Raw genomic sequence first — 13,749 nt, forward strand, 5'->3', positions numbered from 1 at the left:
GGTAGGGTATGTATTTGTGTGTTTACATGTATTGATGCAGGCCTGTGTACATATGCATATATTAGCTTATCTTCACAGTTTTCTTCTTTCAATTTAACTACAGAAAATTTGTACAGTCATGTACATGTGGTGCATGTCTAGTCTACGAAAATTAGGTCAACCTAAGGAGGTGGTCAGCTATGGAGGGTCTGCTCTATATGAACACCCATTGTCAGAGATCATCATGCGTTTTTGTTGTAGATTGTCTTCCAGGCTGTCTCTCTAGGCATATTTACAGATATTTCAGTCAATATGAATTTCAGTCCCTCAACTCGTACGTGGGATCATATTGCATATCTATATTTTGATTAATCAAATTCATTTTATCTTCAAACCTCCATCCTGTAGCATCAGCTAGAAAGTCAACTTCGGTCTCTCTGGGACTTTTCTGCCCACTCCTTTCCTGTAACTTCTCGGGCCGGGGACCCGGAGTCTTCGACAGCAGCAGGCCTCTCTGGGGTCATCTGCACACACAGGCTTTTCTGAGGCATCCGTTACTCATATTTGTATAGTGTTTTAGGACTGGCCTCTCCTCGAAGCTTTGATGATGCGCTTGGGCCTGGATCTCCGGCACAGCACACGTGGGCTCATCTTCCTAGGGGGACCCAAGGCAGTTGCTGCACAGACAGAGCTGTCTCCCCCAGACATCTCTCCACCTACCTCTGACCTGAGCCGCTCCCACCCCTGCAAAGTACTTTTACGGAACCACCTGTGCCCCACTCCAAACCCAAAGCTTTCTTGGATCTACTTGATTTTTCACAAAGTGCTTTGATGATTCTTTAACCCCAGATCATCATAATTAGCAAGAAAGAAATGATTCCCTCTTTTACGTAGAGTTTAGGGGCCTTAATCTATATAATAAAGATATATATCTATCTTTGTCTTGCCATAAGGTAATCAGATATATTTACATTCTATTCTTTTAGTGTAGCAAAATATAGAAATAAAATAGTTTCATTTCCATATTAAAATAGCAGCATGAGTTCATGGTCTGCTTTCCCATGGCTCGAATACCTGCAGGGTATCACACACTCCACCAATTCTGTCTGTAGCTTTTCTCCCCTGTCTGAAAGCAGGTGAGTAGGTTGCCTAAAGCCTGAAGCGTTGGCCAGACTACCTCTTTTTAAATATCATTTTTCCAAAAATATTTTGTAACTGTGTGCAATTGGGTAAAAGGGACTATAATTTCTACTTCACGAGGTCACTGTGACCATAGGACAGGCCAGTCCATAACACTCATAATACGACTATTACAGAGGAATTATGACCGCATGTTAATTCTAAATCTATTTTTTCTGAATCAGTTCCTTTGCTACTCTCATTTTTCCATAGTTGCAATAGTGAGAACAAATATTTGCTATTTTGGCAGTCTAGCTCCTCACTGCACTTTCTGGGTTGCAGCTGTCCATGCTAAATCTAATAAATCTTTATTTCTTGCTCTGAGAATCTACAGCCTGTTACTTCTGACGTAAGGAGGAGAGGCTTCCTGCCCAGGCGGCATTCAGGTCCACCCACAGTGTGGGTTCCCTCCAGCTGCCTGACCTCTTACCCTGTGGCCTAACCATGCCTGACACCCCATGATCGTACACCCCAAACTTTGCAGCCCATGAGTGTCCTTTCCCTGCCTGGGTGGCTCATTCCCTCCTTTTCTGAAGAGTTTCAATTCATACTACAGAGCAGCACAAGTTCTTTTTTTTTTTTTTTTAACCTTTTTTGTGTTGAGACTTTTTGTTTTATAGAGCAATTTCAGGTTTCCGGCAAAGAAAAATAAAGAGGAAGATATCTGGATTCCCACCTCCTAGCTGCCCTCACTTGCATAGCTTCTCCTCTTACCAATGTGTGTCTGTTCAGAGGGTGACGCTGACACGTCACGGTTGCCCAGAGGCCTTAGTTTACCCCGAGGCTCACTCTTGTTTTGTGCTTCCTGTGGGTTTGGACAAACGAATAATGAATGACGTGTTTCCACTCTCACAGGCTCTGGCAGTGAAGCTGCCCCAGCCTCCACGTCCCCTGCACTTCACCTGTTTACTCTCTTCCTTACCCCGGCACCTGCCGATCCTTTAATTGTCACCATAGTTTTGCCAAGTCCCACATTGTTTCTGCAGGAAAACCACGCGTACCTGCATATGTGTCCCAATATTTGGCAATTCTCTGAAAGGCAGAGACTGGTCACTTTTATAATCGTGGCTCACTTCCTGTTTTCTTATCCCACTGCTCAGGATTGAGATTTTTCACATAGAAATGACATTGAGGTAATGCGCCGACTAGTATTTGCTTTGCTGGATTTCTGTTCTATTCCTGCTTCACTGACGAACACAGTTCATTGGCTATGTACACCCACAGTGCTTGCCTTCTCTCCAGAGGGCAGGGGAGATGCGCAGAGAGGTCACAGTGGGCAGGATGCGTCGTGCTATAGCGTGTAGGAAGGGTGCTGGGGAGTTGCAACAGAGAACTTCTCCCGGCGGGAGGCTGTGCGGCCGGTCTCCCAGAGGAAGTGGGATTTTCTGATAGTCTCTCAAGATGCTAAGAACATGTCCATGTGAGAGAGAGGTCCATCATCTCCCTGATGCAATCATTGGCTCACACAGAGGTATCAGACGGTGATTTCTGAAAGCCCCATGAGTGGTTGACTCTGTGATCACAGTCAGGAGTGATCGTATCTGTTTAACTCCTACCAACCCCATATAAAGAATTTAAAATTTTTAAGGGAAATAAAAACCTAATCCTCCTGTTTTATGTTTTATGTATACAGAAACTGAATATCATATGAGGTGATTTGCTCAGAAGAGCTATGAATTATTAGGAGAGGGGGAGAGAGAAGAGAAAGACAAGTTTACCCTAAAATGAGATTAAAATGTCATGCTTTAGCTCCTCACTATGTTATTACAAAGATCACAGTGATTCTGGGCACTTTCTTGTGGCCTGAATGTTACTTATCATAATTGCATTGGCTACAGACCTCATGTTTGGGGATATATTTCTGTAAAAAGAAGAAACCTGTCTTCTCCGTGTGTAACACTGTTTTGTATAACAGCTGTACTATGACTGATGACTATCAGACTTGCTGGCTGCTGTGAATCTGCCCAGTCTAGAGTTGGGAAAAGTGAACTCTAATAGGCAAAGAGCTCATTTAAATTCTGTAGTCATGCAAGATCTTACAGCTGGCAAGTGGGAATGTCCGGATTGAAAATCAGGCTTTCCAGACTCCAAAGCTATTTTTTTTTTAAACTTTATAAATACTGTGTATGAGATGGAGAAGTATTGTAATATTTACAAGTGGGAATTATTCAACATACTTTAATAAGTAAAAAGTAAACAAAATGACAAGATTTGGCAGCTTTTTATTTGTGCAATGCAATTCTGATATGAATCCCCAGAGTCAGCCAGACTTCACAGTTTGGGAACACAATTCTAGATAAGATTGACTTCATTTTAGATGAAGCAAGATCATGGGTTCCCAGGCTGCACACACTTCTGAACAACTGGCTGCAGATTTAGGGTTCTCTTAGGCCCCTCAGATTCTATTACTTTCTAGAGTGACTCTTAGTACTCAGGAAGGCACTGTACTTACAATTATATTGTTATTATAAAAGATATACATAGAGTCCAGTCAAAAATGGAAAGCCACAAGCTGAAGCCTAGGCAGTCCTGGGCATAAAGTTTCTGTGTCCTCAGGACTTACCATCCTGTGGGAACGTTAGTCTGAGTCTTCAACCTGAGAAGCTCACCTATACCCAGTATCTAGAGTTTTATTGGGGTCTTATTATGTGGGCATAAGTAATTGAGCCGACTTGCCTTGTGCCTGAAACCCACCTCCAGGCTGGAGGTTAGGTGGGCACTGCCTGGTTCAATGTTCTCACTCTCTAATCACACAGTTGGTCTTTACAGCGTGTCCAAGCCCTGTCCTGAGTTATTCATTAGCATGACTTTTTAGGGACTCATCATGAGTCACCTGATCAGCATACACTATCGGGACTTCCATAATTAACAAAGACACTCTTATCACTTGGGAAACTCCAAGAATCTAGAAGGCGTTGCTCAGGAAACAGGAAAACAAGACGGCCCAATTCTTTATTTACTGTGCTGTGTGAGTTATTTGCATAACGGTAAACAGACGTTCTTAAACTATAATATAATTTTGTCTTTATTCTGTGAAGAATAATTTGAGTCTTTGTCCTAAATTTGATGTTTCAGTAACAAGTCCCACAGTCACGAATCTAAAAAAAAAGAAAGAAGAGAACCATATTGTAAATAGAAAATTATCTGTTACGGATGAACTTGTCTCATCTACTGTGAAACCACCCCAGGTGGACTTGGATGGAGATGTTATTAGAGGTCCAAAGCCAGATAAGAATATAACTACACGAAATCCTGCAGACGTGTGCTCTGAATCTCAGGTGTATCTGACAGTTGGTGAGTTTCAGGACAAAGCAGGGGCACAGAAAGACAAATCTGGGACTGGCCAAAGATCTGACGTTGGAACACACCTGCTGGCAAAGGCAGACTTGTCCCAAAGGAGTCCAGACCCCGAGGACGGACAGGCCCCAGCACTGACCTACATCGATGTGAACTCTAGCAATAAGACTCCCTCCAAAGCAGAGTCCACGGTGGTCGTGAGTGCCCAGCACGAAAGCAGGAGCTCCAGACACAAGTGCGGCTCAGACAGGAATGGGTTAAGTAAAGTAGTAACAGTTGAAAGCCACCAAAATGCCATCTCTTTAGACAAAATAGCTCTCCATGGTGAGCTGAGTACTGTAGGGAAAGGAGGTGAACAAGAGAGCAAGGTGCTGCTGCTGCGTCTGAAAATCATCCCCTCCGAGCCCTGTGACCCGCTCAGCTCGACTCCCAAGGAGCCACTGGTGGACGCTAGGTCTTCCCTGAAGGACCCCCAGCAGGAGGAGCAGGAAGAACTGTCCGTGCTCTCCGGGGTCATCAAGAGATCTTCTTCCATCATATCTGATTCAGGTATCGAGAGTGAGCCAAGCTCCTTCGCCTGGTCCGAGGCCCGGAGCAGGGCCCTGGAGCTGCCCAGTGACCGAGAAGTCTTGCAGCCATCTGCGCGCAGACACGGCCTGCACAGGAGCTCCTTGGAGGGCGGACACACTGAAAGCAACGTGAGCTTGCCAAGCGGGATCCAGGCCTCTCTCACCTCCATTAGCTCTCTGCCCTTTGAGGAGGAAGAGCGGGAGCTGGCGCTCACCAAGTTGACCAAGTCTGTGTCTGCACCCCAAATCAGTAGCCCAGAGGAGGCTGCCAATGAGACTGACCCTGAGCAACAAGGTAGAGATTTTGGTGAAACCCCAGATATGTACCTCCAGGGCAAAGATTCTCCCGGACACTGTGCTCACCTTTGTCATGGCTCCAGAGTCCAGGACGCCAGGACAGAGTCAGATGGTGACCACCTGCACGGCCCTGGTTACATGGACATTCCCAAAGGTAAAGCAAGTCAGTCGGATCCTCGAGGGGACTGTCATCTTGAGAGCAGGACTGAGAACACTGGAAGCCTTGAAACCAAAGTTCTTAACTTAAAAATACCGTGCGTCATAGCACTCGAAAGTCCTGGGACGAGGTCTTTTCAGAGAGCACTAGTGGAAACCCCAAAGGGCATAGCCAGAGACTTGGATGTGGGTAAACAGGCCCTTTCCAGCAGTGGCGTCTCGGAGGTTGAGGGTATCTCCCCCCATAAGGTGCCCGAATCAAACCGTACGTCAGAGGCTGATGTCATCAGCCAGAGTTCACCAGGCAAGAAAAGAAGTTCACCTCGTACCACTGATGACAGAGGAGGTGACCGAGGCGTGACTGCCTCCTCAGAGGGTAGACACAAAGCAGGCACTGTGTGCCCCACTGTGACTCACTCTATTCACTCCAAAGTTTCCAGAAACCAAGAGCCACAGGCAAATACTTCTGTCGGGGTGTCGCCCGTGACCTCCACAGAGTCGTTCTCTCTGGAGGGCCTGAAGGCCGTGGAGGTGGTCAACCTGTCTGTGTCCTGCACTGCCACGTGCCTCCCTTTCTCATCTGTGACCAAGGAGCCCCCTGTCAGGACTGGATTTTCTTCCAAACAGACCTTATTTCCCATCACTCATCAACCTCTGGGCTCTTTCGGAGTTGTCTCTGCCCATCCCAGCGAACTGGAGGAAGAAGTCAGTGAGAGGATGTTCAGGTAAGCCGGCTGGTGGCTCACCAGCAGTTCTCAAGTTCAGGCACACGATCCCCAGATTGTGATAGAACAATATATTTATATCATACAAAGAACACAAAACAGTGTAAGGGAGTAACACTGAGCTATAAACCCACCTGCCAAATACTGTCACTTTATATTATATGTTTATATTTTATATGTTCCTCCACATTTTTCATTCATATATATATACACATTATATTTATGCATATGAATCAATGCTTTTTATACAAAAGTAAGATCATTCTGTACAAGCTTCATAGTGAGTTTCTTAACTGAGTAATGTATTAGAATATCTTCCTATGTTTATAGATCAATTTCTGCACCATCATTTTGATGTTTACACAAGACAGGTGAAGGTGCCAAAAAAGGTATACGCATTTTTATAGATCTTGTTGAAAGTAAAATCAATCATTCCCCCAAAGTGTACAAACTACAAACTGAGGATGTGTGTAGTGTGTCCAGGTACATTTGACTGGTAACAATACCTTGCATTCAACCTCAGAAAGTAATACATAAATATCATCTCTTAAGTTGTGTGTACATTTTTTGGGACCCTCTATATTCTATCGCATGGATAGGCTAAGACTTATTGACCAAATCCTTTAAAAGTGAACATTTAAGTTTTGTTTCTATTATGCGAGACAACTCTCTTACAGATATCATTGTCCTTGACCTTTGGACATTTTGAGAGGCTTTAAGGAGCCTTTAGAGAATAGAAATTCTTCAGCAGACTTTCCCCTTAAGCCCCTTTTAATGCTATGGGGTTCTTTGGTTTACTTTTTCAATGTATAGTATCTAATTAGATGTGTAACCAAATAATTATATGGAAACATGTCATTTAATGTTTTACAAAATGCTAAAGGCTTACCTATTAATGATGTCTCCCAAAGAAACTGGACAGGCAGGTGAACATTGGACCTTTTGTTTCATAAAGTGGGTTAAAAACCTATCATCTGGAACTTCTCATCGGTTCAACAAGCACAGAGCAGAAGCTGTTAGATGCCCAGCCAGGGATGTCCTGGGTGTTAGTGTAACCCGATGGGAGAAGTGACTGAGGGCAGTGACTGGGAGACTGTGATGACTCAGGTGTGCATAGCAGACCCGGAGGGATGTGATGTGGTGAGTGTGAATGGGGGTGGTGGCTAGAAGATGCTTCTTGGAAAAGACAACACCTACTCCGGGAAGAAAATATGAGATACAGTGATGATGATGATGATACCAATGGTAGGTAATATGAGATAGCAAGCGTGAAGGCCAAGACTCTGACCTTGGCGATCAGACTCCTGAGTCCATGCTGTCAGTAAGCAGGTGCAAGATGTCATGGCCAGGTGGGAAAGGCATTGCAGGCATATAGACCCACAGGCACTGGACATAGAAGTTGAGCCACGTCATATAGTTCACGCTGAGAATGAGAAGAAATGTATTATTTTTATAAGCTGGAAGTGGTGAGGAGTGATGCCGGAGATGCAGAGGAAAGCCAGGCCTTGGGGGGCTTGAGTGCTGGGTTAGGAAGCCTTCACCTGGGGGTGGGGTTCCTTTAGAAAGATCCCGAGGGTGAAGATGGATAGATAGACTCTTGGAAATCCTGTCACCCTGCCAATGCAGCAGCCATATGGCCTGCAGAACCAGAGCTCTCAGAGCTTTGGTTTTCTGAGGTGCCACTGCCCCCTTGCTCAGCACAAAGCTTCCCTCATCAGTGTGTCCCCAGAGGGCTCACAGTCACAGTTCCTGCTCAGTCCCCTGCACACCAGCCCAGCACATTTCCTGTGCAGCATAAGGTACGCAGCTTCCCTTGTGATTAATTAGTGTATTCTCCAGTTTCTATCAGGCCAAAGAAAAATTTAAAAAAGAACTGAAGATTGAAGGCTTTCTGTACAGCGACGTGTCTGTGCTAGCTTCAGATATGCCGTACTTCCCGCCAGAGGAAGAGGAAGAAACTTTGGAGGATGGGATTCACCTAGTTGTCTGTGTCCATGGCCTGGATGGTGAGTTCTTGAAAACAAAAGCTTCCTCCTCAAAATTCTGTGCTGGCCACAATTTATAATCTTTATGAATTACTTTAGATCAGATATTAGCTCAATAACATGTTCCATTAACAACTGTGGAATGACAGTAACTATGAGGAATCTGGACAAATGTCATGGCCTTGCTTAAAAAAAAAAATCTCTCCAGCAGGGGGGAGAAAAAAAAAAAACATTGTTCAGTCTGTGAAATAATATGGTGAAGGAGTGAACTGAATAAATACATAGATAAATAAATGGAATGAACAAACGGAATGAAATATTAATAGAATGAAGGTATAAACAGGGGTCCTCGAACTTTCTAAACAGGGGGCCAGTTCACTGCAGGCCCTGGGATGAGTCGGCTGCTAAGCAGGACAGGCAGCGGCGGCAAAAACACCCAGCGGGCCCGATAAATGTCCTAGGCCCGCCGCATGTGGCCCACGGGCCAAAGTTTGAGGACGCCTGGTATAAAATAAGAGGAGGAACTGAGTGAATGAGTGAATGAATGTGCTATCGGAATGAGTGTATCAGGGAGACGTGTGAGTGCAGAGGTCAGAGTACCAGGATTAAGGGATTCCTGGGTCAGTAGACTGGTAGCAGCACCGGAGGATGGAGTGGGTGAATGAATACACTGATTCTGCGGAGCTCAGCTTGTTCTGTAGCCCATTTTTATTCATCTCTCACTGCGGGTCACCTTCCGTGTACCCATTCACTCTACCCAGTTCTGGGGTTTGCAAGGACAAAGAAGCTGTCTCACTCATCCCCTCAATGCTAAGCATGTCCGGACTGTGTCTCTTACTTAGATGGAGTTCAATTCAACAGGATCAGATTCTCAAATTTGTGTTGAAATAAGAATTCCAGTCAGATCATAGGATTTTATCTTTTATACCATGCGTCTGAGAGAATTGGGATCTTATAAAGACAGAGCAGTGTCATGGGTATTGTACCAATCTGAAAACTGAGCTGTGGTGACATTGCCACCATCAAGCCATCCAGAGGACAGCTGGCCAAGCACAGGTTTCTTCTCAAGGTCAAGGCAAAATATGTCTAAACTCTTCAGGATTTTATAAGGTCTTTTTGCTTAAATTCTGCTTCCAAGAGTAGAGTTATATTAACAGAGAAGTGTTCGTGTTGATAAGTTATGAATATTTACACAACTCTACATTTTGTCTAATAAGCCCAAGATTTATATTCTTGTAAATGTTCTCAATTTACCATCTTATTAAATCACATTTCCTGAGAAAGTTTTAAGTTGTAGAAAGTTCTTTTTTCCTTGGTAGCTAAAGAAAAGGAGAACATTTTTATTTCTTACATAAACACATTTTGTGCTCAATGTAAACACTTTTAACTTTTCACTTAATTTTATTTTTTAAGACACATCCTGGAATGTCATTAAGAAACTTCAATAACAACCAAAATAGCAAAACTAAAGAGCTGAAATTTGCTGACAGAAATGAAAGAAAGAATGCATGAAATTGAACCTTCTGCCACAAAATCCACATATTTTCTAGAAACAATGACCACTGATGACTGTGACCCTGCAAACCTGGGCATGTGCTCCGTCAGGAACCAGCATGGTGCTGTTTGGGCATGATGAGGCCTCCTGAAGGAGGAAGGATGCTCCCAACAGCTCAGTTACGCCCAGTTCCATGTGGCACTTTCATCTGCTTTTGAGTCATTGGGTAGTCTCCTAAAGAATAATATAAAATTAATCGTATTTTCACTCACAACTTGAAAACTACTTTGAAACGGTGGCCTTTGTGGGTATATCTACACCGTAAACTAGGCAGCCTGTGTATCCAAATAACAGCTTCTAATGTCCAGACTCTGTGAGGATCTGTCTGTTTCAGGAACAGTCCAAACCTTGATTAAGATGCCCTAGAACTCCTGTTACCTGCATGGAATTAAGCCTAACGATACTTGAATGTTCATCTTGTTCTGTTAGGTCAAGTTCATTTTCACGTGGTTTTTGCTTCAGGAGCAACATGGACCCCGTGTTCTTTGTGACTTCACTGTTAGCTGCAGCCTGCAACTCTGAACTTTCTTTCCTGTTCCTGGTGGTCATTGTGGAGTCCCCTGGAGCTTGCTCTGTCGGGACTCCTGTTCCCAAGGGCGAGTCTCACACTGTGTTGATAACTATGCCTTGCCTGGCCTAGCAGGGGCCTTGCTGATTGCCTGTAAATGGCAGAATTAGAGAGACTTTGTGCTGAGCAAATACTTTACGAGGGAACTTGTGGGTGTCATGTGATGCCATGTCAGTCATTAGGCAACATGTTTACACAGTGTCCTGGCAAAGAGAATGTGGCATGGAAGAAGGGGAGGCGGTGTGCTTCCCACTGGTCCTGCCTGGACAGTGTCCTAGCACGTGCTGATAGAGCAGCCGGTAGCCCTACTGAGGTCGGACCCCTAGGAGGACCGTGGTCTGCCTGTGTCCCGGGTGGGGTGGCAGGGGAGCACTGGTTTGAGTTGTTTATATTTTCTGCTTAGCCCCAAATAGAAAAACTCAGCAGAAAGGGAGAAGAGGCAGAGAGGCAGCTGTGTGTGAGACCTTTCCTGTGATTAACCGTGGGGCTGGGGGTGGGGGTTGTCTGTCATTTGCAGGAAACAGTGCAGACCTCCGGCTGGTGAAGACTTTCATAGAGCTGGGGCTCCCTGGAGGGAAACTGGACTTCTTAATGTCTGAAAAGAACCAGGTATGACGGATTCGGTACCGGAAGAACCCCAGGGTATGCCTTGCATGAGCCTCCTAAAGGCACATTGTTCATTTGTGGACACACACGGATAGGAGGTAGCCCTTGCAGGGGGCACTGGCCAGGCGCCTGGATGGGGAAGAGAGATAAGACCTACTGTGTTCTTTAGGGGAAGTGAGAGGAGTGTGAGAGATGAAAACGCGCCAGGCGTCAGGGTGGGTGGGAGCTAAGAGGCTGGGCAGCTTCACCTTCTTGTGCTGAGAAGCTCACTAGGGGCAGATGGCAGGGGGTCTGGGGCCTTCTCCAAATCTCTCCTCTGCCCCCAACATGCCTCTTCCTCACCCCTGATAATACTCAGGAGACTCTTGGTTCATCTTGCCAATCTGGAACATAGCACATCTCAGACAGCACCAATGTAGGATGGCACCACTTACAAGAAACTTTCATGTTTTGATGTTGACCCGAAATCTGCTTCCCCATGGCTTCTGTTTCCTAAGATTCACAACTGAAGTTATAGAAACCAGTCTAGTATGTCTTCCTGTGCTTGCCAACCTTCTTTTTATGCTCCTGAATCTTCCGACCACCCTCTTAGACACAGGTAGCTTGAGGATCCTCCCCAAAGCTGGGCATGGTCCTGTGAACACAGCCTCATAGTATACTCCAAAGGCCATGCCAGGAGAGGGCGGGGGCTTTGGGGTTGGACATGCCCCGGTGTGAATCCTGGCTTGCACAAAGCGAGCACATGGCCTCCCCTGCAGAGCCCATTCCCTCATTGGTGAAGCAGTGCTCAGGGGGCATCACGTGCTCACTGCTCCCATCTCGTCGTCCCTTGGTTTTCAGTCACCCTCCCAAATGAAGATACTTCAGCAGCTCTGTTTCCTCGCTGATGCCCAGGTCTGTGGGCCTTTTGTCCTGAAGTCACATCACCCTCTGCACCTCTGACCCCAGGCTCAGCACACCCCAGAGCACACAGTGTGTCTCACAGGGAAGGCAGGCTGTGCACGGAGCCTACGTGGCCACACACCTACCCAACACCCCATCATTCTCTCTTCTTCCAGCCGGACACGTTTGCAGACTTTGACACCATGACGGACCGGTTACTGGATGAAATCATTCAACACATTCAGTTGTACAACCTCTCCATATCCCGAATAAGGTAACGGGAAACCACAGGTAGTTAATGCTGGGGTGGCACGGTGGGGGTGGGAGGAGACACTTGTGTGAATGTCTGCTGTATACCAATGTGGTATGATGCTTTCTGTATACACCAGGCTAGACCAATGTGTGACTTTCAGAACATGAGTGATCAGGGTTGGTGGACACACTCAGATCCGTCACACTGTGTGTCAGGGAGAATAAATATTTTGTAGCTCAGGAGACAGAGTATTAGATTTAAAACAAGAACTTCTGGGTTTGAATTCTTGTTCTCACATCTACAAGTTTGACTCTCAGTGTCTCAGGTATGTGACCTCTTATGCTCTTTCAAATCCTTTCTGCATCTCGGCACCTCTGTGTCTTGAGACAGTCCTCACACGGCTGAGGGGATTGCCTCCCAGGGAGGGGTCAGTCGTGCTGATTTCATCCTCAGACTAACAAGAACAAGTAACTTGGTCTAAATATTTCAGTGGGTGAGGTGCTGGGAGGTACCTTGCATCTGTTGATCATTGAAATATGTGCGCATTGAACTCAATATGCATCAACCCGTTTAGTCTTCCCCAGTAAAGTGTCACCGTTTTAATTCCATGAAAGAGGATTCTGAGGCCTTAGCTACAGATAAGAGAATTCAAGCAAGTCATTGCAGTGTCAGAGGCTGACATTCATTCCCTCCTTTTGCTTGTTTTGTGCTGATCACAGGAAAGATAGAGCAGTATCCCGCTCATAAATAGGGCTTCACTAAATATTTAATTTGAAAGTAATGATGTGTCGAATCTGGGGGTCTGTGAGTGGCAGCATGGCTGGAGCAGACCCTGTAGGAGGGGATCAAGTACAAGGTGGGCTGAGAAGGGGCAGCTCCAGAATCAACAGCAGGTGAGGCAGGAAATGGGTAAAAACTCAGAGGTCATCTCAAGTTCAGTAGTAATGGTCTCCGTAGCAGGCCAGGGAGCTGGGACTTTACCCTGTGAGTGACCAGGATAGTTCAGTGCTCCAAGGTACATTTCCCAAAGGACCCTCCCTTCTCCCCGGAGGACTGCAGGAAGGCCTGGGGACCACCTGGGATGGGCAGGACCTCTGATGATGCAAAGCCGGGCTCAAAATGCCCACACTTCTTCCCTGAGCACTCTGGGTGCAGAGCTCGACCCACGAAGACCTCTTCTCAGGGTTGAGATGGCCAGAGTTCAGGAACCTGATGGAGATGAATTAACAGCCCATATTCTCATTGCCAGCAACCCTGGACCCACTGGGGGTTGTGGTGCTGGCCTTGGGGTACATCAAGCCAGCATCCCCAGTGGTGGCCTCACTGCTGCACTCACCTGCACCCTCTATCCCACGCAGCTTCATTGGCCATTCTCTCGGCAACATCATCATCAGATCGGTTCTCACGCGGCCCCGGTTCCGGTATTACCTCAACAAACTCCACACCTTCCTGTCACTGTCCGGGCCTCACCTGGGGACCCTGTACAGCAACAGTGCCCTGGTCAGTACAGGTAAGACTTCCCAGCCTCACCCCTGGTCAGTACAGGTAAGACTTCCCAGCCTCACCCTGGTCAGTCCAGGTGAGACTTCCCAGCCTCACCCCAGTCAGGACAGGTGAGACTTCCCAGCCTCACCCCGGTCAGGACAGGTGAGACTTCCCAGCCTCACCCCGGTCAGTCCAGGTGAGACTTCCCAGCCT

General features: G+C 46.3%; 1 protein-coding gene across 1 annotated transcript in view; it reads left to right on the forward strand.

Annotated features, from left to right (window-relative positions):
- FAM135B (family with sequence similarity 135 member B) overlaps window positions 1–13,749 on the forward strand; it is a 283,763-nt gene that overhangs the window by 263,309 nt on the left and 6,705 nt on the right. Inside the window, exons 13-18 of the mRNA XM_003792859.2 lie at window positions 2,688–2,689; window positions 4,197–6,202; window positions 8,042–8,208; window positions 10,828–10,919; window positions 11,975–12,072; window positions 13,410–13,561. Coding sequence (XP_003792907.1) covers window positions 2,688–2,689; window positions 4,197–6,202; window positions 8,042–8,208; window positions 10,828–10,919; window positions 11,975–12,072; window positions 13,410–13,561 — 2,517 coding nt within the window. The remainder of the gene's footprint in view (window positions 1–2,687; window positions 2,690–4,196; window positions 6,203–8,041; window positions 8,209–10,827; window positions 10,920–11,974; window positions 12,073–13,409; window positions 13,562–13,749) is intronic.

The sequence above is a fragment of the Otolemur garnettii genome, unplaced genomic scaffold (assembly GCF_000181295.1).
Source record: "Otolemur garnettii isolate 467f Iridium unplaced genomic scaffold, OtoGar3 scaffold00062, whole genome shotgun sequence".
NCBI classification, from domain to species: Eukaryota; Metazoa; Chordata; class Mammalia; order Primates; family Galagidae; genus Otolemur; species Otolemur garnettii.